The sequence below is a fragment of the Tupaia chinensis genome, unplaced genomic scaffold (assembly GCF_000334495.1).
Source record: "Tupaia chinensis unplaced genomic scaffold, TupChi_1.0 Scaffold000661_1, whole genome shotgun sequence".
NCBI classification, from domain to species: Eukaryota; Metazoa; Chordata; class Mammalia; order Scandentia; family Tupaiidae; genus Tupaia; species Tupaia belangeri.
Window position 1 is genome coordinate 3,118,385 of NW_006160183.1, and position 24,014 is coordinate 3,142,398.

The following is a 24,014-nucleotide window of genomic DNA, read 5'->3' on the forward strand; positions in this document are numbered from 1 at the left end:
AAAAACCTCTCCAAAAAAAGAGGATACAGTCTTGAAATTAGACTAACACACAGAGTTTAAGGTGAGTTTAAATAAATGTTATCAAAAACATAGCTTCAAGGAGAAGAGGTGGACTCAGGAAAGCTTTTGTAGAATAAGCTGAATTGTAGATCAGCCAAAAAGGGCAGATAGGATTTGAATAGGTGGGAAGGGGTGTGTGGTCTTCTAGGAAGAAAAAGCTGTCAAAATGAAGCTCTAAGCTGGAGAAGATCAAAAAATATTCAGAGAACTATGGATATTTTTATTTTATTGAAGCAAAATACATTTGGGGGGATGAAGCTATGATTTGATGTTTTTTAACTGTCATTATCAGAAACTCGTGCATAAATCATGAAGAAAAGAACATGTGACGTTTTTGAGTAGGGGAATAGGTTAAGGAGTAGAGCTGTACTTCATGAGATTATCTGGCAGCCATACAGGGCAGAATGAGGTAAAAAGAGATAAGAGCTAGCGAGACTAGGTTCAAGATTGTTGCACTGATATAAACATAAAATAAGGAGGGCCTAACCAACAGAATTTTCCCAGCTTCTCCCTAAAATTATACTGTCAGATATCATGTCTAGTCTCTTAGAAGGTAATATAGGAGTCCTATAACAAAAATGGTGATTGGCTTTTAAGGGTTTCTTACTACCTTTATCTGCTGGATTCAAAGCATTTCTTTCCACTTGCTAATTGATGCCAAATTCATACATCTTCGAGTGGGAAGCTGGCAGAGTGTCTATTCTTATTGCAGTCTATATGAATAAGGATGGGAGAGATTATTAATTTCTAGCAGTACATTTATTACATCAAAATTCTGTGTTGTAGAAATTAGGAATGTCAGGGACCAGCAGTTGGCGTAATGGCTATGTCACTGGACTACCATGTAGTCGACCATGGTTCAAATCCTGGACCTGGTGGCTTAGATGCATGCCCAAAATCCTGAGAGGAGAATGGAGGAGAAGGGATTGCAGCGTGGCCATCCCCCCTGGAGGGTGATTTCTCACTTTCTGTCTCTCTGTCTCTCTCTTTCTGGCGAGCGTACATGCCTTATAGCAAAAACCTCTTAAAAAAAGAAATTAGGGGGAACCAGCAGTTAGCGTAATGGCTATGTCGCTGGACTCCCATGTAGTAGACCGCGGTTCACGTCCCAGACCCAGTGGCTTAAAACTCAGCCGGGAGCGTGTGCGTGCGTGCCCAAGATCCCGAGAGGAGAATGGAGGAGAAGGGATTGCGGCGTGACCATCCCCCCTGGGGGGTGATTTCTCGCTTTCTGTCTCTCTCTCTCTCTCTCTCTGGCGAGCACACACGCCCTATAGTGAAAAACCTCCAAAAAAAAAAAAAGAAATTAGGAATGTCATCTAAATGTTACTCTGCTATAAGATTTGACTTCTAAATAAATACTGACCTTTTATCTTTCTTTTAAGTATTCTTATTTTAAAGATACATCTCAGTTTCCGTGGTTTTAAATTCCATTAGAACAAACACCATGTCTTTAATTTATTCTATATGCTCTGTCTCTTCATTTCTTCACCTTCCAAACTAGAGTACCCATTATGCCTTACATCATGTTCTAGGTCATCATCAAATGGAATGGAATGCCATTTTTGCATAGAAAAAATATGTCATGACTTTTCTGACAACCCAGTATATGAGAGGTTCTACTTACAAATAATTTTATAGATCAGGACGTTTTCATGAACCTAGACAAAGCAGACTGATATCCGTAAACAATGCCGTACAGAAAAAAGCAAAATCTTCAACTAGACCTTGAGTGCATTTTAAAGTATTTCTAAATGTAACATCTCTGCTTACTAGCCACTTGTCTAAAAGAACTTCTTAAATTCAATCTCAGCGATATAAATAAAAAATTCTTCATATATTTGCCTATTTTTAGTTGTCAGTATTTCTAGGGGCATTTTCACAAAGTTATTGTATCTTACTGGTTATGATACTAAATTTAAGAAAATTGGGAATATTTTTGCCATATGCTAACATTAATTTTACTTGGAGGAGATAGGATACCCAGGCCTGCTTTCTTTCAGCGTGTTGTGTCTTAATCATTCTTTCAATGAAATGACAGTAGTTTGCTGGTAGAATGCTAAAGCTGAACTTGCTTGTGTCAAGCATCAAAGGAATGTCTGCATATCACCAGCTTATTCTCAGCTTATTCTCGAGTGTGTCTGTCCGTAACAGACAAAAATATACAGCAGCCTTTCCTCCATAGGAAATGTGGCTTAAGGTATCTTTGAGGTAGCTACTTATTTCTGCATCAACTGGACAAACTTTTAAGAGTCCATAGCCTTGAAACAGTTTGCTATGATTAAAACTTTAACCTTGGTCCTATTTGTTTTATAAATGCACCCAAAAGATTTTTGGATTTTTAGAATCACTGAGCTTTACTAAGACAACTTACTGCATGAGGCACATGGAAACTGTTCTACTGTCTCAACAGCAAAGGACAGAAGACCTTGTGCTTCTAGGGGCCGGGGCACCTCTGAGCTCTGGTTATAGGATTTGCAGCAAAGCTGCTCTTCTGTCTGCTCACGTTTCAGTTTGCCCACTGGCAGTTCTACTAACAGGTTTTTCAACTTTCGTGTTGGTATTTTTCTCTCTAGTCATGGTTTACACTTAAATAGGCAAATTGTAAGTAATCCGTAATCTAAGAAGAATAAATCAGGAACTCTTGTGTCCTTATTAGTGTTTTACAAAAATAGATGATTTGGATTAAGTAGAAGGAATGTGCTCAGTAAATGTAAACTCTTGGCTGTGGTTGTGCAGTTTAAATGTGCACTGTCTGGCACACGGTCCCCTTTTTTCAGTAGTGCCCACCAGTGATGTTGCTGTGCCAAGCCCCTGATTTTCTAAGGAATTTGCTCTTTCTACAATTACTCAGGAAAAGAAAGGCAATTTTCTTTTAATGTTCTGACTCTCAGTACCATTTCTCACACTCTGTCAACCTGCTTACCAGAGTTCTTAAAAGGTGTAAGAGGGATGTTAGTACAAGGCTTGAAACTGGACCCTGCTGCTGTAAGAGAATAAATTTTGATTCCTTTCCTTTTTTCTTAAAGTTAAGAATCTGAAGCATAATAGCCATGAGTCTTTCAGACTCAGATATGCCAGGGAAGGTTTTGTTCTGCACAATGGTTAGTCCAGGAGGTAAAGTTAGAAACAAATTGTGAATGCTTTAGTGCTGCTGAGCCCGTTTGTTGTCCTAGAATAATAACTGTCATCACCGTGGCTGTCCAGGCAGCAGAGTAAGGACTGGTGAGTAAATTATGCAAAACGCACACATGTGAGGGAATTCACATTCTGTGAGACCAGAGATCATGGAGATGTCGCTGGGTTCCAGAATTACTATTGATTTGCTCTGAACCATTTTCTATTTGATTGCCCAAGTTTATACCCCAAAATAAACTTGTATGTTGAAGACAATATCGTGTAAATCTAGAATCATGGAAAACCACTTCCCTATCATTTTCCCGGGCATTAATGTAGTTTTGTTTGTGTTTACTTGAAATACTTGTTTGGAGCATACTCAGAAACTTAAGTAATAATAGCATCTAGATAAAGAGTAAAAGTAATTGTTTTGTTTCTTTAGCTTCCTCCTTGGGCCTGTGGATTCATAATGGATACAAATTCTGACCCAAAGAACTGCCCCTTTCAGCTTTGCTCTCCAATACGTCCCCCAAAATATTACACATATAAGTTTGCAGAGGGCAAACTGTTTGAGGAAACTGGGCATGAAGACCCAATCACAAAGACAAGTCGTGTTTTACGTCTAGAAGCCAAAAGCAAGGTAGGTCTTTGATCTTCATTTCCACTCCAATTACTGAGCATGCACTGTTTACCAAATACTCTGCAGTTGCTGTAGTTGCGTTCGCATGGATTCCTTACTCCACACACAATTCCCAGAGACCGTAGAAAGAAGATGGATTTTTTTGATGGTGGTGTTGTCATCAGAGGACACCTGCACTTTCCAGAGAGAGAAAGACAGAGAGTGAGAGCACCCCACCCCCCCATGGTGCGTAGTCATACCACAGTCTCTTCTCCATTTCTCCATCCTATCAGGATTTGGGGCATGTATGTACATGTGCCCAGCGTGTTTTTTAAGTCACTAGGGTCAGGATTCAAACTGGAATTAGTCACGTGAGAGCTGGCTCCCTTAACCACTAGGCTATGGGGCCAGCACTGGATTTTGTTTTTATACTTTAATATGTCTATTTATTTTAACATGGATTAGAATATTTAACTAGCATGTCAAGTCATTGATTTTACGTGCAGTTTTGTTTGAAGATTTGAAGAAAATATTAAATAGTCCAATTGAAATGCAGTTATGGCAAAACTGTGAAGGTGGTAAGCAGCTGATTTAGAGTAAACAAGACTAATAGAATCCCTACCCTCTTGGAACTTAAATCTAGCAGAGAAGATGATATATGTTGAAGAAGTAAGTACAGATGTACTGACTGCTACAAAGGAAAATGTACTGAGTACAGGGGAAACATTTGACAAGGGGATCTTCACCAGTCTGGAGAGATCAGGGAAGGCTTCTCTGAGGAAGTTATGTTGCAGGTACTGCCTTTAGGATGATTAAGAGTAAGCTAGAATGGTGGCCTGCAGTAGTATGGTGATTAAGGCACTGGACTTCTATATGGATGACTGTATTTTGAGTCCTGGACATGGTGGTTTGCTTTCTCACTTTTCCTCTCTCTCTCTGTTGAGTGCACATCCTCTATAGCAAATTTTAAAAATAATAATAAATAAAACTAAATTGATTCTTTTTTTTTTTTTTTTTTAAAAAGAGTAAACTAGAAAAGGGATTCCATTTTGTGTGGAAGCCTTGCATTTGTAGAGAAATTATACAGTTCAAGAAATATAAAGGAGGATAATGTGGCCAAAATATAGGATAAAAGAAGGAAGATTGGGGAGGAATGGAGAGAGGTGAGAGGTAGAAATGGAAATTTAAAATATCCATATTCCAGGTATTCTCAATGTACAGCATTTACACATCAGCACAAATAGGAAACGAATAACCATAGCTGAATTTTCATACCTTAGTCGGTAATACATTGGGTAATTTTACATGTGCTGACAAAGAATGAACGGTAATGTAGATGTCTTGTCCTTTTGAGTTTTTCTCTTTAGTCATTAATTTTCTTTTAATATCTTTAAGAAAATACTAATATTTTTATACTACAAAAACAGTAAATGCTTATTAGAATAAATGCAGAAATAAAGAATACGTAAAGTTTAAATGGCTGTTCCTCGATCCCAATTTGTTGCACCACTTGAAAATAGTCATTGTTAGCCATTTAGTGTAGCACCTTCCAGATTTGGGGGTGGGGTGGTCAACAAAATACACCTTTCAAGTTTAGTTTAGTTTTACAGACACAGAGTTATGTCAGTGTACCAAAATGTTGCAATTGCTTTATCCCAAATGGAAGGAACAGTTCTTGGAGAGCCGAGGATTCTTCACCTGTTAGGGGAAGAGGAAAGCAATTGAGTGGAAGCTGCGATACCTTACTGCAGGCATATCTGCACTGCTGAGAGAGTCTGGGCACTGGACTCCCACATGGCCAACCGTGATTCAAGTGCCAGACCTGGCAGCTTGCTTTCTCACTTACCCTCTCTATCACTCGGTCCCTCTCTGGTCAAATTCAAATAAATAAAGTTTAATAAAATAATTCTTTTAAACAAACAAAAAAGACTTCTTTATGGGTCCAGCAGATGGCATAATGGCTACATCGCTGGACGACCAATGGCTGGCTGCAATTCAAGTCCTGGAGGACCGGAGGCTTGAAAATCATGCTAGGCACGTTTGGGTGCATGCTCAAAATCTGGGAGGGAAATATGGGAAAAGTGACTGCAGCATGGCTATCCCCTGTGTGTGTGTGGGGGGGTGATTTCTCACTTTCTCAATCTTTCTTTTTCTCTCTCTGGCAAGCACATACACCCTAAGGCAGAAACCTCTTTAAAAAAAAAAAAAAAAGACTTCTTTACATGCATAGTTATTTTTCATTTCCAGGATGGGAAATTAGTGCCCATGACCGTTTTCCATAAAACGGACTCTGAAGACTTACAGAAGAAACCTCTCTTAGTACATGTATATGGTGCTTACGGAATGGATTTAAAAATGAATTTCAGACCTGAGAGGCGGGTATTGGTGGACGATGGATGGATATTAGCATATTGCCATGTCCGGTGAGTCATCACCTTTGACCTGGCACATGAATGCTGGAACACTGTATCAGACATCCTGATGACAATTTATCAGGGAAGGGAAGCTTATTTTCTCACTATGTTGTTGGATTTATGTATTGCTAAACCTATACTGGTGGAACTTGGTCCAGTAACAGATCAGTTGATCTCAAAACCAAAAGATGATAGATGTTTTTAGGATTTTAAAATAGATACACCATTCTCTATACTTACATGATACGTTTTTTGCATTTAATTTTCCTGAATTTAGTTTTTCCTAAAATAGCCTCTTAAAGTGGACTCTTTTTTTCCAGTGTGACTTCTATTTTATATTAGCTATGTTTAAGGTATATATATTATTTCGTTTCTGCTCAAAATCCTTCTCCACCTCCCTATTTCCAGAATGTTTTCGTCTGTTTTTGTTGCTAACTACTGAATACTGTACTGAGTAATTTATAAAGCATAGTTTATTTAGCTCACAGTTTTGTAGGTCTAAGGTCAAAGGACTGCATCTGGTGAGGATCTTGTCATTGGTGAGGACTCTGCAGAGTCCCAAGGTGACACAAGGCATCACATAGCAAGACACAGCAGGAGTGAGTGTGTACATGTCTGTGTCTCCAGGGCTGTGTCTGTCTCATTTCTTCTCATTTTAAACCCAGCAGTCCTTGAGTAGAGGGCACTGCCCTGATGACCCTATCTAATCCTAATCACATTACAGAGGTCCCACCTCTTAATCCTATAGTCAGGTTAAATTTCCACCCTCTCAATACTTTTATAATGCAACCACATTTCAACACATAAATGTTGGGAGGCACATTCAAACTCTACCGTAGAACAAAGTCCAGATTCCTCCGTGTGGTACTCCTACTGGTGTCATTTATCTCTGTGGTGGCATCATGTCCTTTCAAATGACATGCTATGTCTTGTGTCCTGATGTCTTCCCTTTCCTTACCCTTCTGGAAACTCATATCCTTTCATCACAACTCAGCAGAGGTATCTTAAGCATTCAGCACTCGTGGTCCTGGCTAGTATATATACCCCTAACTTGACAGATGGATATTCTAGCCTCTACTCCTGTGATACATTAGATACACTTGTTTTATAGCAGTGGCCACATTACTTGGTAACTTTTTGTTTCCTTTTCTCACAAAATTGCAGTCTTCTCCAGGGTAGTAGATCTTTGAATATTTCTATTTATTTATTTAGGTTTCTGTCATAGGACATGTGTGCTCTCCAGAGAGAAATGTTGGACACATTCAAAATCTATCATAGAACAAAGTCCAGATTCCTCAGTGTGGTACTCCTTCTGAGGGAAGGGGGAAAGTGAGAAATCACCCCCACGGGGGGTGGGGGGCTAGTCAGACCACAGCCCCTCTTCCATTGTCCTCTCAAGATTTTGGAGACACATACACACACACACACACACACACGTGCTCAGCATGATTTTTAAGCCCCCAGGTCCAGAACTGGAACCGTGGTCAACCATGTGCCTTAACCTCCATGCCACCTGCTGGCCCCTTATTCTTTTTAACTTTAGGGGCTGCACTTAGTACAGTCCTAGATAAATAGTAGGCAGACATGTAAAACGTTATTATTTAATTGTCTATCTCAGGGATTTGCAAACTTTGTCTCTAAAGAACTAGATAGTAAGCATTTTAAGTTTTCCAGGCCAAATATAGTCCCTGTTGCATATTCCTTCTCGCTGTTTATTGGTTTCTTGAAACCTTTAAAATGTGAAAACCATCCTTAACTCTAGGGCCATACAGAAACAGACCTCCAGGTATAGTTTGCTGATCCAGTGACATTATTCAAATGTTTGTTTGTTTTTTCCCACTGAAACTTTCTGCCCTTTAATTTCAGAGGTGGTGGTGAGGTAGGCCTCCAGTGGCACGCAGATGGCCGTCTAACTAAAAAACTCAATGGCCTTGCTGATTTAGAGGCTTGCATTAGGACGCTTCATGGCCAAGGCTTTTCTCAGCCAAGTTTAACAGCCCTGACTGCTTTCAGTGCTGGAGGGGTGCTTGTGGGAGCATTGTGCAATTCTAGTCCAGACCTCCTGAGAGCTGTGACTTTGGAGGTGAGTACACTCTGTCTACTATTTATAGAATGGGGGGGAGGCATAAAGCCCAAAGCTGCTCTAAGAAAAACTATTAGTTTTATCCTAGTCTATGAATGTGACAGAGCTTTTCAGTTCTAACGCAGAATTATAGCTCTAAGAGAACTTCTGACTGACTTGCTCCTCGCTGACAAGGTTCTTTCTCAGTTTTTAAGAGTTTTCTCTGAATGATGTCAATGGCTGTTCCTCCTGATCATTTTTCACTTGTAAGAACACTTAGAATGGGAAAAGACAGTGGGAAAAGACAGTGTTTGTGACTCAGTTCCAAGAAATCAATTGGCGCCTCCTGTGATTCTTGAATGCACTAGCCCTTGACTCCTGGTCAGATTTCCTACCTCCTCCCCACCAGCATTTCAGTCCTGCATTTAAGGGCTCTCTCCGTCTGGATATGCCATTCTTACTGGTCTTTTGGATGTAGTTTTCCTATACTGTAATGGAAATAGCTTGTTCTGAAATGCTCTTTAATCTTTTCTTTATGTTCAATGATAAAATTATACTATAGCAGTTGGTCTCACCTCCATCATTCTCCTACTTCCGGTTAGATACTCTGGAAAGTAATGACTGGGATGGAATAGAGTAAGATATTTTCCTTTTTGAGGTTGAAGGGTATATACACTGCGGGCTTGTACTAAGTTAAGTTGTATAAGTAAATGCCCTACATATGTAAATCTATTTTTTTAACAATAGAAATACTTAGTATGGAAGGGAGGGGAAGTCTATGCACAAAGTCAATATTTGTGCAGTATTACTTACAATATAAAGAAAATGCAACCAATTTTGATCTTTGGAAATTAGGAAGGAAATAATCAGAAATTTATATATAAGGATGTTTATCTCAGGTTGCTTATTACAGTAAAAAGTTGTACACCACCTAAATATCCAAAAATAAAGTATTCATGTATGAATCAAAGGTCTTCATTACAGTTGAAAACCATCTCTAAGAAGAAAGGGATGTAGGAAAGGGTATTGGGTAAGAGTATGTTCGAGACCACTGTTAGAGGCTTCACAGCCGGAACCATAGAATTGAGCCCAGTAGACTGTCACTACCCCCACTGCCGAACACAGAGCACTCACACTGCCAGTGCTGCTCTAGAAACTGGATATATAGCTGTGGCACTTTTGCCAGATCGCTACTTCTTTGGATCATCAACTTACCATTCAGAGTTTGGAAGACAGGTGTCTGATTGGGAGGCCCAAGTCATGTGGCTCCTCCCAAACTTCAGGGAGAGCTGGGAAAGGTACTCTCTTGCATTTAGTGTATCTACAGTGAGAGGCAGGCTCTGTCTGATCAGGTTGGGGATTTTCTAAATGCTGAAAAGAAGTTCAAATACTAGACAGTCAATAAGAATTACAGATGCTCACTATACTCAGTTAATTATTAAATTTTTAACACTGGGTTATTATTACCTCTAATGTAAAATGACTATCTGTTAAAGAAGTGTTTATTCATATATTGTTGGGAATTTTTTTTAAATTCTTAATTGTGGAAAAAATAACATCAAATTTATCATCTTAACCATGTTTAAGTGTACAAGTTCAGCAGTATTAAGTGCGTTCACAGTGTTGCATGGTCTCCACAACTCAATTTTCATCTTGCAGAATTGAAACTCTGTACCCATTAAAGAATTTTCCATTCTGCTCATACCCCAGCTCTGAAAACTACAAATTTTACTACTCTAGGTACCTCATATAAGCAGCACCATGTAGGATTTATCTCTTTGTGACTGGCTCATTTCACTTAGATTATATCCTTGAGGTCCCTCCATATTATAGAATACTTCAGAAGATCAGTCCTTTTGAAAGCTGAGTAATATTCCATTGTATGTATATACCACAAATTCGTGCTTATTTGTTTATCAGTTGATGGGTACTTGGGCTGCTTCCACCTTTTGGCTATTGTGGGAGATGCTACTGTGAATGTGAATATATAGATATCTCTTCAAGACTGCTTTTTTTTATGGTCTCCATTTTCTCTTCTTTTTTTATGTATCTTTTATTTCATTTTCTTTTATACATTCAGTCACATTATTTAGCTTACAAAGTAAATATCCCTACTTGTGAACATTTCTCCCTTGTTTAGTTAATGAAACTATAAAATTATCTTCAACAGATAATACCACATTTCTTTGTCCCATTAATGCTTTGCCTCTCTATTTTCCTTTTAAATGTCCTTCCTCAGACTCTAGTCTTTCACACATACTATATCAGGTATTCACATCCATTTACTCTGTTTCTATATCCTTCTGTCAATCAGTTTCTGTCATAGAGTGTGGACACTCAGTATATATTAAGTGGGGACATACAATGTCTTTTCTTCATAGCCTGGCTTGCTTCACTCAGCAGTAAATCTTCCATATTCTTCCACTTTCCGTCAAAAGCCACGGTCTTGTTGTTTATTGCTGAATAGTATTCCATAGAGTATATGTGCCAAAGTTTTTCAATCCATTCATCTATTCATGAGCATTTGGGTTGGTTCCATACCTTAGCAATTGTGAATTGTGCCTCAATAAACATCGATGTGCAAACACTTTCTGCTTTTAATTCTTTTGGGTGTATACATAGGAGTGGAATTCCTGGGTTATAAAGTAATTATAAGTTTAATTTTTTGAGGAGCTATCATGCTGTTTACCACAGCAGCTACACCCTTTTATATTTCAGCCAACAGTGCATGAGAGTTCTAGTTTCTTAGATCATCATCACTTCCTATTTTCTGAGTTTTTGTTTGTTTGTTTGTTTGTTTGTTTGTTTTAAATGTAATAGCCATTCTAGTGGGTGTGAGGCAGTAGCATCTATTACTTTTACATAGTAAAATGTATATCTTTTATGAATAAAAAGCACCAAACTAAAAATAAAAATTGGAAAATTGGAAAATTGGAAAATAAATCCTCTCTTGTTATATAAATATTATTTAAGGAGCCTGGATACTTTAAAAACTAGTTATAAATCACAGGCCCTGGTTACAGACTGAGTAGTTAGCCTGGCTCCTAGGAATCTACGTGACTTCTTGAGCTATGTTTTCCTGTGTTGGCTTATGTAAAATAGAATATTTTTCTGAAACTTGTTTTACCAGCTTCTGAGTTGAAGTTTCTTGGGCTTGTCTTTTCAGGCACCTTTTTTGGATGTTCTCAACACCATGATGGATACTACACTCCCTCTGACATTAGAAGAATTAGAAGAATGGGGGAACCCGTCATCTGATGAAAAACACAAGAACTACATAAAACGTTACTGTCCCTATCAAAATATTAAACCTCAGGTAGTGAAAGTTATGACAGTCACTTACTATCCTGAAGTATCAGAGAAGGTCGTCAAATGGATACTTCCTTGAGCTGAAGCAGGAATTAGTAATACTTTAGAGATATCTGTGGTTGTACTCATTTTTCAGCACCATGTCTGCTCAGGCTACATGTTTGTTTCTGTTTAATATAATATAGAGTAATCTAGAGTAATATAGAGTAATATAGAGCTATCGTGGCTTTATTGCTAAGTTAGGGAAGTTCATAGTCTCTTTAGTCAAGAAAAGGCTATTCCAGGTCAGTCATAGTCTAGTTCTGTAATACTGAGGCTCTCTCAATGAGTCCAAATGAGAAGAAACGTCTAGTATTTAGGGAGAAAAAAATTGGAGGTAATTATTTTTCATGATTTATAAGGTATAAAGAGACCATAAAGAATAATGTAAACTTTTTGTACATTGTTTTCCTTTAGCATTATCCCTCAATTCACATCACAGCATATGAAAACGATGAACGTGTACCTCTGAAAGGAATTGTAAACTATACCGAGAAGCTCAGGGAAGCCATTTCAGAGCATGCTAAGGACACAGGTGAAGGTAGGAGACCTACGAGCTGGCAACCAGGGAACGTGGCTAAATGAACTAGTGTCTTCGACACATTGCTCAGAGTGATACACTTCATGCTGTGGATTAAATCATCTGCACATGATTTAAGACAAATAAGTATTTTTCTATATTGATTACCCAGTTGAAGTATATGTAAGTAAGTACAACTGTCTCACCTCACCTCTTTTTCAAAGGACAGTATTAAAATAAGGTAGGCAGGACACAAAGAAAGTGAATGTAAATGTAAAAGGTAACTTGGAGATATACTGTCATACAGTCATTCATTCATGTCACAATATTTATTAAGCTATTATTCTTGGGAATCTCTAAAAGACATATTCTAAGGGTTTTACTGTTCCGTTTCAGTGCCCAAACTACCTATTTAACTTCCTTTAGATGTTTTTTTTTATTTCAGTAAATAAGAATTCTTCCCTTTTGCCTAGCAACTCCATGCCAAGACATTCTGGATTCAGGGTTAGATGGGACCCACATACAAGCCAGTCTCCATGTGTGCAGCTCCATTGCCCTCTCCCACCCCTTGCTGTAGTAGGTGCTTCCAGGGCACAAGACTCAGATTCCACAGGGCTGATGGACTCCCTTTGGGTCACATTCTCTCCATGTAACACCACAGTCTGTCCCATTCAGCTTCCTCAGCCACTTACACCTTCAGCCTTCCCCTGCTTCCCATATTTCAGAAATGTGTCTCCTGCTCTTTGCCCCTCCTAGTTCTTTGTGGGTGGTGATGGTGGGTTTTGCCTTTGTTCCTCTACTTTTATTTGAATAGAGTACTCAAAAGGAGAGGGGAGAAATGGCCCTCAGTCTTCCAAAGACCTTCTAATTGTTTACTGTGTTAACTCTTTCAGGCTATCAGACCCCCAATATTATTTTAGATATTCAGCCTGGAGGCAATCATGTGATTGAGGATTCTCACAAAAAGGTAGGTTACCAGGCTCCTCACAGTTGACAAATGTCCCAAATAGAGAGCCATTGTATTCAAGTTTTTAATGGTCACAGCAGGGTTTGTGACAGCTACTTCACAAATGTCTCAGTCTGTGACTGAGACTTAGGAGGGTCACTAAGACATTCAAGAGAAAGAGCTCTCTCTCCTACTTGGTAAGGGAGCTCTGTTGAGGAACGCAATTGGATCTTTTTTTTTTTTTTTTTTTTGGTGGGGGAGAAGTTTTTGCTATAGGCTGTGTGCTCCCCAGAAAGACGGAAAGGGACAGAGAGACAGAAAGCGAGAAATCACGCCCCTGGGGGGATGGCCACGTGCAATCCCTTCTCCATTCTCCCCTTGGGATCTTGGGAATGCACACACACACACCTGGCGAGAGTTTAAGCCACCAGGTCCAGTCCCACAATTCGATCTTAATTATTGGAAGTTTTCTGCCTATGTCCCAAATAAAAATACTATTGCTATGACTAGATGACTTGAGGGGTGGCTGAAAGTGGATAAACAAAGACTTAAAACACTAAATTTACCATGAAAGCCCTCTTATCTAACTTTCAAAATGTGTTTCTTTTAGATTACAGCCCAAATTAAATTCCTGTACGAGGAACTTGGACTTGACAGCACCAGTGTTTTCGAGGATCTTAAAAAGTACCTAAAATTCTGAAACTCTATATTCAACTGGGATTTGAAAACTTGCTGAAGTATTTCATAGTCTCACATCCAATTTTGTTAGCTAAAGCAAGATTTTCAAGTTATTAATTTTTTTTTCTAATTTGCTTTTATATCCAAGTTTTGCTTAGTCTACCTCTCATTTTCATTTACTGCCCTCTCCATTGGTGCACATGCCCGTTAGTCTAGGAACATTGTTTTTAAATCATGCTTCTCAGAAGGACACGGAGTAGGGAGCCAGAGGAGGACTGCTGATGGTAGAACTCTGGGCCTTCCTTTCAATCCGAACAATGTGGTTTTGTCTGTTTTACTGGGATTTTTTTGAATGGTTTATAAGTCCATGTCTTGCCTCTTTGTAGTGAACATTTTACACTGTGACAAGTGAGTCATACTCCAATTTTTGTGACTGCATTGTAGAGGATAAGATAACATTTTCACATTAAAATTCATTAGTTTTCTATTAATTTGGGGCCCAAGTTGCAAGTTCCTACAGTGGTAATTTTCTTTTTAACATTTTATTATTCTTTCAAAACATTTACGTTGAAGCTACAAAACTAAGAATTAATGACCATTCATGAAGTTTGCACCAACGTGAAGTTTGTGCAAGTGCTTACTATGTAGCAGAATTCCAGCATCTTCATCTCTTTCGTGACGTGCCTAACACAAACTGTACAATATGTTGAATGCGCTGGAATAGCATGCTCGGTTGGAAATAAAGCATTTGTCTCTGTAAGCTGTCTGGCGATGAAGGAGATTCTTCGTCTTGTGTTCAAGGATGAATCCTTCTCCCTTCTCCAGAAAAATGCCATTCGTATCAACTTCACTGCCTTTGTCAGAATTGGTACTTAATGTTATTCTCAGTCTCGCAGGAAGGCCTGAAATCATTTCCTGTAGATTTAGTAGTGTTGCTTGTCCAAAATTCAGAACCACAATAAAGATTCTGTCTATGCCATCCAGCCCCTCCTAGTTCTTTGTGGGTGGTGATGGTGGGTTTTGCCTTTGTTCCTCTACTTTTATTTGAATAGAGTACTCAAAAGGAGAGGGGAGAAATGGCCCTCAGTCTTCCAAAGACCTTCTAATTGTTTACTGTGTTAACTCTTTCAGGCTATCAGACCCCCAATATTATTTTAGATATTCAGCCTGGAGGCAATCATGTGATTGAGGATTCTCACAAAAAGGTAGGTTACCAGGCTCCTCACAGTTGACAAATGTCCCAAATAGAGAGCCATTGTATTCAAGTTTTTAATGGTCACAGCAGGGTTTGTGACAGCTACTTCACAAATGTCTCAGTCTGTGACTGAGACTTAGGAGGGTCACTAAGACATTCAAGAGAAAGAGCTCTCTCTCCTACTTGGTAAGGGAGCTCTGTTGAGGAACGCAATTGGATCTTTTTTTTTTTTTTTTTTTTTTGGGGGGGGAGAGTTTTTTTCTATTTTTTTGGTGGGGGAGAAGTTTTTGCTATAGGCTGTGTGCTCCCCAGAAAGACGGAAAGGGACAGAGAGACAGAAAGCGAGAAATCACGCCCCTGGGGGGATGGCCACGTGCAATCCCTTCTCCATTCTCCCCTTGGGATCTTGGGAATGCACACACACACACCTGGCGAGAGTTTAAGCCACCAGGTCCAGTCCCACAATTCGATCTTAATTATTGGAAGTTTTCTGCCTATGTCCCAAATAAAAATACTATTGCTATGACTAGATGACTTGAGGGGTGGCTGAAAGTGGATAAACAAAGACTTAAAACACTAAATTTACCATGAAAGCCCTCTTATCTAACTTTCAAAATGTGTTTCTTTTAGATTACAGCCCAAATTAAATTCCTGTACGAGGAACTTGGACTTGACAGCACCAGTGTTTTCGAGGATCTTAAAAAGTACCTAAAATTCTGAAACTCTATATTCAACTGGGATTTGAAAACTTGCTGAAGTATTTCATAGTCTCACATCCAATTTTGTTAGCTAAAGCAAGATTTTCAAGTTATTAATTTTTTTTTCTAATTTGCTTTTATATCCAAGTTTTGCTTAGTCTACCTCTCATTTTCATTTACTGCCCTCTCCATTGGTGCACATGCCCGTTAGTCTAGGAACATTGTTTTTAAATCATGCTTCTCAGAAGGACACGGAGTAGGGAGCCAGAGGAGGACTGCTGATGGTAGAACTCTGGGCCTTCCTTTCAATCCGAACAATGTGGTTTTGTCTGTTTTACTGGGATTTTTTTGAATGGTTTATAAGTCCATGTCTTGCCTCTTTGTAGTGAACATTTTACACTGTGACAAGTGAGTCATACTCCAATTTTTGTGACTGCATTGTAGAGGATAAGATAACATTTTCACATTAAAATTCATTAGTTTTCTATTAATTTGGGGCCCAAGTTGCAAGTTCCTACAGTGGTAATTTTCTTTTTAACATTTTATTATTCTTTCAAAACATTTACGTTGAAGCTACAAAACTAAGAATTAATGACCATTCATGAAGTTTGCACCAACGTGAAGTTTGTGCAAGTGCTTACTATGTAGCAGAATTCCAGCATCTTCATCTCTTTCGTGACGTGCCTAACACAAACTGTACAATATGTTGAATGCGCTGGAATAGCATGCTCGGTTGGAAATAAAGCATTTGTCTCTGTAAGCTGTCTGGCGATGAAGGAGATTCTTCGTCTTGTGTTCAAGGATGAATCCTTCTCCCTTCTCCAGAAAAATGCCATTCGTATCAACTTCACTGCCTTTGTCAGAATTGGTACTTAATGTTATTCTCAGTCTCGCAGGAAGGCCTGAAATCATTTCCTGTAGATTTAGTAGTGTTGCTTGTCCAAAATTCAGAACCACAATAAAGATTCTGTCTATGCCATCCAGCTCTCTGGTGTACACAACAGAGTGAGTGTCATTCTTCAAATGGCAAAACCAGCCCCTGCTGAGGAGCAGCTCATTGGCATGAAGTAGACTTAATTCTTGATATAACTTCAGAGCTGATCTGGGCTGAGTCTTTTGGACCTATTTTTTGAGAGAAAGTATTTACATAAATGTTTGATTATACTATTTTAAAAAATATCTTTAGTACCTTAAAAGGAATTATTTCTCAAAAAACCTTATTCCCACTTTGCCCCTTAAAATAGCTACCAGATTGTAAGCATTAATAAGTAGATAAGAATAGTTTATATAAAAATTGATAGAATTCAAATTTAGAATTTTATCTTGTCTGGGAGTCATTGTGGTATGCACAGTGCTCTGGTACATATTAGCCAGAAATACAGTAGAGACCAAATCTGACTCCACCTTAGGAATCTCTAAACATATCCATAAGTAAACTCATAGATATTTAACTAGCCTGAACCAGGTCTCACTTTGTACTATATTGTAACTGCCAAACACCTAGAAGAAAAGCAGCCACTGTGGCAGTGGACTGAGAATTTCTGATAAACTTGGTTTGTCTGTTCTCTTTTGTAGAGTACTGTGTAGACGGCTACTGTGCAAAGATGGGTCACTCTAACAGACATGCATTTCTTAAATAAATGGGACAGAAAGTGGCAAAAACAGAATCAAAGGAAAAAGCTATGTAAAGTTAATGTTTGAAACTAGGATGGCTTTTTTTAACCAGAAACTAGTATATGTCCATTAATGATGTTTCAAGTTTATTTTTCAGTTATATAAAAGTCCCTTTCACATTTCATGCACTTTCCCTTGTTATCATATAGCCAGTCTCTATAAATGTCCTTTTATTGGCAGAATTAATACTCTGCAGAGTGGTTATAGCATACTTAGCCATTCCCATTCAATTTAGCATTTGTGTTTCTAATATTTTCTTATATTTTATTCTTCTCACCCCATATTTCATATTATTTCTTTAGGATAGGTTATCAGAAAGACAATTACAATTATGGACACTTAAAACATATGCCAGATTATCTCACAAGAGCTGTTGCCAAATCAGTGATAATGTTCATTCATCGTACTCTTGCCAGCCATGTTTACTGGGGTGGTGATGGTTGTTATTGTTCTTTAGGGGTGGATGCCTAATAGGTGGTCTTCAATGAATATCTTATGGATGTTTGAAAAAAATGTTCATTCTCTGTTTATCAGGTACAAAAGTATTTATGGTACATGTAGATGACTTGTCAACATTGTGAACATTTCTGTACCCTTAGATAATGCATGAAAAGCACATAGTTTCTAGTGCTACTCACATAAGAAGTGCCCAGAAAGTGTTAGCTATTTTTTGTCTACTTGAATTATCATTTTCTAGAAGTATGTTGAAGTCTCTCCCTGTAATTGTGAATCTGTCAGTTTCTCTTTGCATTTCTCAGAGTACTTGTTTTATATATTTGAAGCTATTGTTAGATGCATAAAGCTTCATGGTTTTTAGTGTAATATTCTTTTATCAATTTTTGAAAATTGCCTTTGTCTCATATAATGCTTTTCATATTGAATTCTATTTTGTCTGCTATTAAATATTTACAAGCCTGCTTTTTGTAACTTTATTTCTTGACTAGGAAATTAATGCACACGGTATAAAATTTAATATATACAAGAATATATACAATAAGAGGACTGGCAGGTGGTGCAGTATTTAAGGTGCTGGATTCCTATAGGGCCTACTGCAGTTCAAGTCCCAGACCTGGTGGCTTGCTTTCTCTCTCTCTCTTTCGCATGAGCACACGTGCCCTGTAGCAAACTATAACATTGTTGGAAAAGTCATGACATATTTTTTGCACAGAAAATTGTATAAAAATACATCATGACTTTTCCAACAACCCAAGTGAAAAAAAAAGATAAAATAATAATAAAATTATTCTTTTTTTTAAAAGAAGAACATATACGTAATAAAAAGGTTTTTTTTAACATCATTCTTTAGCTTTCCAGTTCTGCTCCCAGAGGCAGGCCACTATTACTGTTTATTGTCTTTTCATTCTTATCACATGTGTGTTCTGTATTTATGCAAATATATGTAGACATTTTTTTTTCCTTTTTTTTTTTTTACACAAGTGGTAGCATGTTACCATCCTGTACTCTGTTTTTTTAATTTAGTACATGTAAAAAATAGTATCATATCGGGCCAGCCTTATGGTCTAGAGGTTAAGGGAACTACCGCATGGCTGACCATGGTTTGAATCCCAGCCACCCTAGTGGCTTAAAAAACATGCCAGGTGCATGTGTGTGCATGCCCAGAATCCCAACAGGATGGAGATATGGGGGAGAAGGGATTGCGACATGACCACACCCCATTCACAGATGCTTTCTCCCTCTCCTGACTCTTTGCCTCTGGCAAGTGAGCATGCCCTCAGCAAACAAAAAAAAAAAAAAGAAAAAAAAAATGGTCTCATAATAATGAGTATAGATCTTGCAGATTCTTTTCTATTAAGCCTATTATAGATTGAACAGGATTTCTATCAATAATACTTAAATATATTCTTGAGTCCAGAAGACTTGAGAAGTTACTTACATTTTAAAATATTAAAAACAATGCTGCAGTTGAGATTCTTGTGTATTCATCATTTGGCACATGTTCATGTATTCTTAGTTACAGATATCTAGGAAAGGAACTACTTGGTCAAAAGGTGTTTATTTTTTAGCTCAGCCATGGTAGCATCTACTGCTAAGAGGCTGCTACTTGGAGGCTGAGGCCTCATGGGAGACCCAGGTTCAGTTTCCCACCCAACCTAAGCAGTCCAGGTGTGTGCACCTATAAAGCCTAGCTAGCTGATAGGCCAGGGGAGGAGAATCCCAACCGGAAAGACTCTTAAAAATCAAGTGCCGTCTCTTTATGTCTTATAAATAAATAAACTTTAAAAAGTGGAGGTGTGTGTGTTTTTCCTTTTGGTTATAACAAGGCTATGAGATTTTTGTTTGCTTGCTATATATTGAGTTGTTGGAAAAGTCATAATGTGTTTTTCTTTGCAAATAGCGTCATGACTTTTATGACAACCCAGTATTTTAATTCTCTGCCTTTTGTTTTAGCTTTGTCTTTTTCTTCTTCCTCTTCATTGATAGAGTATGTGTGCACACGTGAAAGAAGAGGAGACAGAGATGAGCGCCCTCAGCAAGGTCTGGCATGCCGCGGTCCCCTTCCTTCTGTCCTCCAACTCATCAGATCGTGGGCATTTGTGTAAGTGCTTGATGTATTTCAGGCTGACCAGCCTACAGGTTTAAGCCATAGTCACCATGTGGGATCCAACTCCTGCCATACCATGTTACCACAATGCCACAGTTGGCCCTAGGTATGTCTCTCATGTCTAGATTTTCTGTAACCTCTGTTTTTGTCTTTGGTAAGTGAATTTAACCCATTTCTGATTACCATGTGTTTAGACATAATCCTAAAGCCTTATTTTATCTTTTATTTATATTAGGCTGTCAGAAAAGTTATGACATTTTTCTGGTTTTTGTATGCAAAAATGACTTTTCTGATGACCCAATAGTTGCACTGTCATTTTTTTCCTTTTAATTTTTCACTGGTTCAGTTGTTTGTGGAATTGTTTTCTAATGTTCTTAGAAAGCTGTACATTTATGTCTGTCTTTCAAATGGTTATTCTTAAAATTGTCAGGGCTTTTTTTTTTTTTTTTTTTTTTAAGTTTCCTTCTGTCATGAAAGAGAGAGACCGACACTTCTAGGGTCTTGCCTTGCCACCATCCTCTCCCCTCCCCCCGCCTTCAAGCCAGCCAGGATTATGGGCAACACCCATGTTCAGATCCACCTGAGATCTGAACCTGGGGCCTTCCCATATGGCTCCAGCATCACACAGCAGCACCCCACTTCCTGTGTCACCACAGCTGGACCGGTAATGACTATTTTAAAATATATTTTTCTCAGCATCTAGAACAATGCTTTTCAATAGAACTTTCTGCAAATGCTAGAAATAGTCTATATCTGTGCTAACACGGTAACCACTAGCTACTGAGCACTTGAAATGTAATTGTGACACAAGAATTTTCTATCCCATTTCATTTAATAGTCACAATGGTTAATGGCTACTGGACAGCTCAAATCTAGAGTTAATCTTTATTTATTCTCTGTACAAGACATAAACATGTCACTGTCACACACACACACACACACACACACACACACATACATCCTCTACAACTACTTCACATATAGAAATAAATCACTAAGAGTCTTGTTCTAGAATATTTTACATTATGCATCAATATTATGTGTCCTTGGGCTGGTGGATGGTGCAGAGATTAAGCACTGTGTGTAGAGACTATATCTCACATGACCGACTGAGGTTCAAATCCCAGCCCCAGCTAATTAAAAAAGGTGCCAGGAACATGTATACGTGTGTCATTTCTGAGAGAATTCCACAGTGAATTAGCCAGGAGACAGTGCCAGAGTTTGGTCTTTTTTGTTTTTGCTGTAGGGCACTTGTCCTCACCAGAGAGAGAGAAAGAGGGGAAGTGAGAAAGCACCTCCAAGGAGGGATGGCCACGCTACAATCCCTTCTCCATTCCCCTTTCAGGATTTTGGGCACACCTGCACACATGCCTGGCATGTTTTTCAAGCCACTGGGTCCAAGACTTGAATTACACAGTCAGCTATGTGGGATCCTACTGTCTTAACCACTGTGCTACCAGCTGGCCCAGTCTTTTCCTTCTTTCCTTGCCTCTGCCGCACTTGTGGGTATTTAATACTATTTCAGCTTTCTCTACTTGTTCCAGCCTGCATGTGATCACCGAGTAGGCCCTGGATTTTCTTTCCTGAGCAAATTCTGCTGCAGCCACTACAGCAGTTTAGAAAAGGCCTACGGTATTCCTACCTATACTTGTTAAAACCATTTTTTCCCTTGTGTGTTTAGCTCTAGTTTCTGTGCTCTTGTTTTTCTGCAATACTAATTTCATCTCCTGTCTTTTAGAAATTACTGAAATTCTCATCTCTTAATGGTGTCACTTGGGCCATTATAAATATATTTTATTATCTTAGGCATTGCCTAAGATTTAGGATTATGATCTAGCATCCCTCTTAGCATCACTTATGATCACTTTAAAAGATTTTGCTAATAGAAAATAAAATCATTGCTTAATTTTTATTTACATTTGTCCAACTTGCTTGTGTGCATTTTTATGTAGGATTTCTTATATACTGGACCCAAGTTGAACTACAGGAATGTTTTGGACATAATGAATATCAGTAGAGGCATTTGATCCAAAACACAAATGTTAAATACTTTTTTTTTTTTTTGCTTTTAATACTGACAAATACATAAAGCATAAATGAGGGCACTTTTAAAAGTTTGTGGATGGGGCTGGTAGGTAGCTTGGTGGTTAAGGGTGCTGGACTCCCACACAGCTGGCCACAGTTTGAGTCCCGGACCTGGTGGCTTGCTTTCTCACTTTCACACTCTCTCTCTCTCTCTCTGTCCTTCTCTGGTCAAGATTTTAAATAAATAAAGTTAATTTTTTTAAAAAATGTGTCAATGAAGCCTCATTGAGTTAAAAAAAATAGTTTGTGGAAGTAGAATTAAAATACAAGTATTAGAGTTCTCCACAGGAGCTGAGATCTAGTACTTTCAGGGAATAAGAGAAATGAAGATTTTCTGCTGAGAGGTCACCCTGGAGAGGCAAAAAGGACAGGCCTTCAGAAGAGTACTGAGTCCTCCATGGGACCTGAGATTAGTGAGTGCTTTCACACGGCCCACTCATTCACCATGCAGTTTTCTTTTTTTTTTTTTTTTTTCAAAAAATTGTTTTTTCTTTTTTTGTTTCTGTCTTTTTCCCCCCCTCTTTTTGTTTTTTTTCTTTTTCTGGGCACGCACGCACACGCGCCCGGCGTGAGTTTTAAGCCACCGGGTCCAGGACACGAACCGTGGTCGACTACTTGGGAGTCCAGGACATAGCCATTACGCTAACTCAGTTTTCATTTTTTTTAAATAAATAAATTTTTTTTGTTTTTGTTTTTGTTTTCTCTCTCTCTCTTTTTCTTATCTTTTTTCTTTTACCTCATCACTTTGCTGCTCAGCCTCCACGCACTGAATGTCTAGACAGGTCTAAGTAAAACATATCCATGCATCCGAATACTGTTATGTCAACATATTCCTCAATTCCTACTGAATCTACAGCACGAGGGAGAAAAACAGAATGGCAAAGAGTTTGCAGATCACCTCCTGCACACCTCTGATTGCTCAAGTTGACTTTCTAGAAATTAGGAAGAAATGAATAACCCATCAGATGCCTAGAAATCACCACAGAGGCATAAGGAATATGAGAAACCAAGAAAATCCCTCCCCCTATGGGAAAAGAATAACTCCTCTTCATCCACATATAGTACAATGGAACTCACAGAAATGTCTGATAAAGAATTTAGAATATTCATAGTAACAAAGCTAACAGAGATGGAAGAAAAAAGAGACAATGAACTCCAGAAGAAAAGAGCCAATGAGTTCCAGGAGGTGAGGAAGTTCTTGCAAGAGCTGAAAGAGAAAATATGCACCATAAAAAAGAATCAAATAGAACTGTTGGAGATGAAGGCTATGATACAGGAAGTCAAAATCTCCCTTGAAAATATTAAAAGCAGACTAGATCATACAGAAAATAAAATCTCAGATGTAGTAGACTGACTTGCTGGACTAGTAAAATCCTACATGAGAAAATAGCCCCTCAAAATTAGAATAATATACGAGAAATACTAGATACCATTAAACGTCCAAACATCCAAATAATCAGTATCCCAGAAGGTAAAGAGACTAATAAGGGTATTGATAATCTATTCCATGAAATCTTGCAAGAAAACTTTTCCAAACCTAGGAGGCATTCAAAGATTCAGACCCAAGAAATACAAAGGACCCCAAATAGGATCAACCCAAGAAAATCTTCTCCAAGACACATTATAGCCAGGTTGACCAAAACCACAAAGACAAGATACTAAGATTGGCAAGAGGGAAACATCAAGTTACCTACAAAGGATATCCCATCAGGCTAACAGCAGACCTTTCATCAGAAACAATGCAAGCAAGGAAAGAATTTCCAAACCTAGGAGGCATTCAAAGATTCAGACCCAAGAAATACAAAGGACCCCAAATAGGATCAACCCAAGAAAATCTTCTCCAAGACACATTATAGCCAGGTTGACCAAAACCACAAAGACAAGATACTAAGATTGGCAAGAGGGAAACATCAAGTTACCTACAAAGGATATCCCATCAGACTAACAGTGGACCTCTCATCTGAAACAATGCAAGCAAGAAAAGAATGGAAAATATATACTCAAATTGTTGAGTGAAAAACAATTTCAACCAAGA

The 24,014-nt window shown here is 38.4% G+C and overlaps 2 protein-coding genes across 6 annotated transcripts in view; one reads left to right on the top strand and one right to left on the bottom strand.

The window, feature by feature from the left end:
• Positions 1-14,744, top strand: part of PREPL (prolyl endopeptidase like) — a 37,001-nt gene extending 22,257 nt beyond the window's left edge. For all 5 annotated transcript variants that reach the window (XM_006159901.3, XM_006159902.3, XM_006159903.3 and 2 more), the window contains 7 exons: positions 3,620-3,817; positions 6,044-6,219; positions 8,077-8,293; positions 11,439-11,588; positions 12,038-12,161; positions 13,034-13,107; positions 13,697-14,744. In XM_006159901.3, coding sequence (XP_006159963.1) covers positions 3,620-3,817; positions 6,044-6,219; positions 8,077-8,293; positions 11,439-11,588; positions 12,038-12,161; positions 13,034-13,107; positions 13,697-13,786 — 1,029 coding nt within the window. In that variant the 3' untranslated portion in view covers positions 13,787-14,744. The remainder of the gene's footprint in view (positions 1-3,619; positions 3,818-6,043; positions 6,220-8,076; positions 8,294-11,438; positions 11,589-12,037; positions 12,162-13,033; positions 13,108-13,696) is intronic.
• Positions 14,745-16,189: 1,445 nt separating this feature from the next.
• Positions 16,190-24,014, bottom strand: part of SLC3A1 (solute carrier family 3 member 1) — a 47,405-nt gene continuing 39,580 nt past the window's right edge. Inside the window, exon 10 of the mRNA XM_006159900.3 lies at positions 16,190-16,779. Within this exon, the coding sequence (XP_006159962.1) occupies positions 16,342-16,779 (438 nt within the window). The 3' untranslated portion in view covers positions 16,190-16,341. The remainder of the gene's footprint in view (positions 16,780-24,014) is intronic.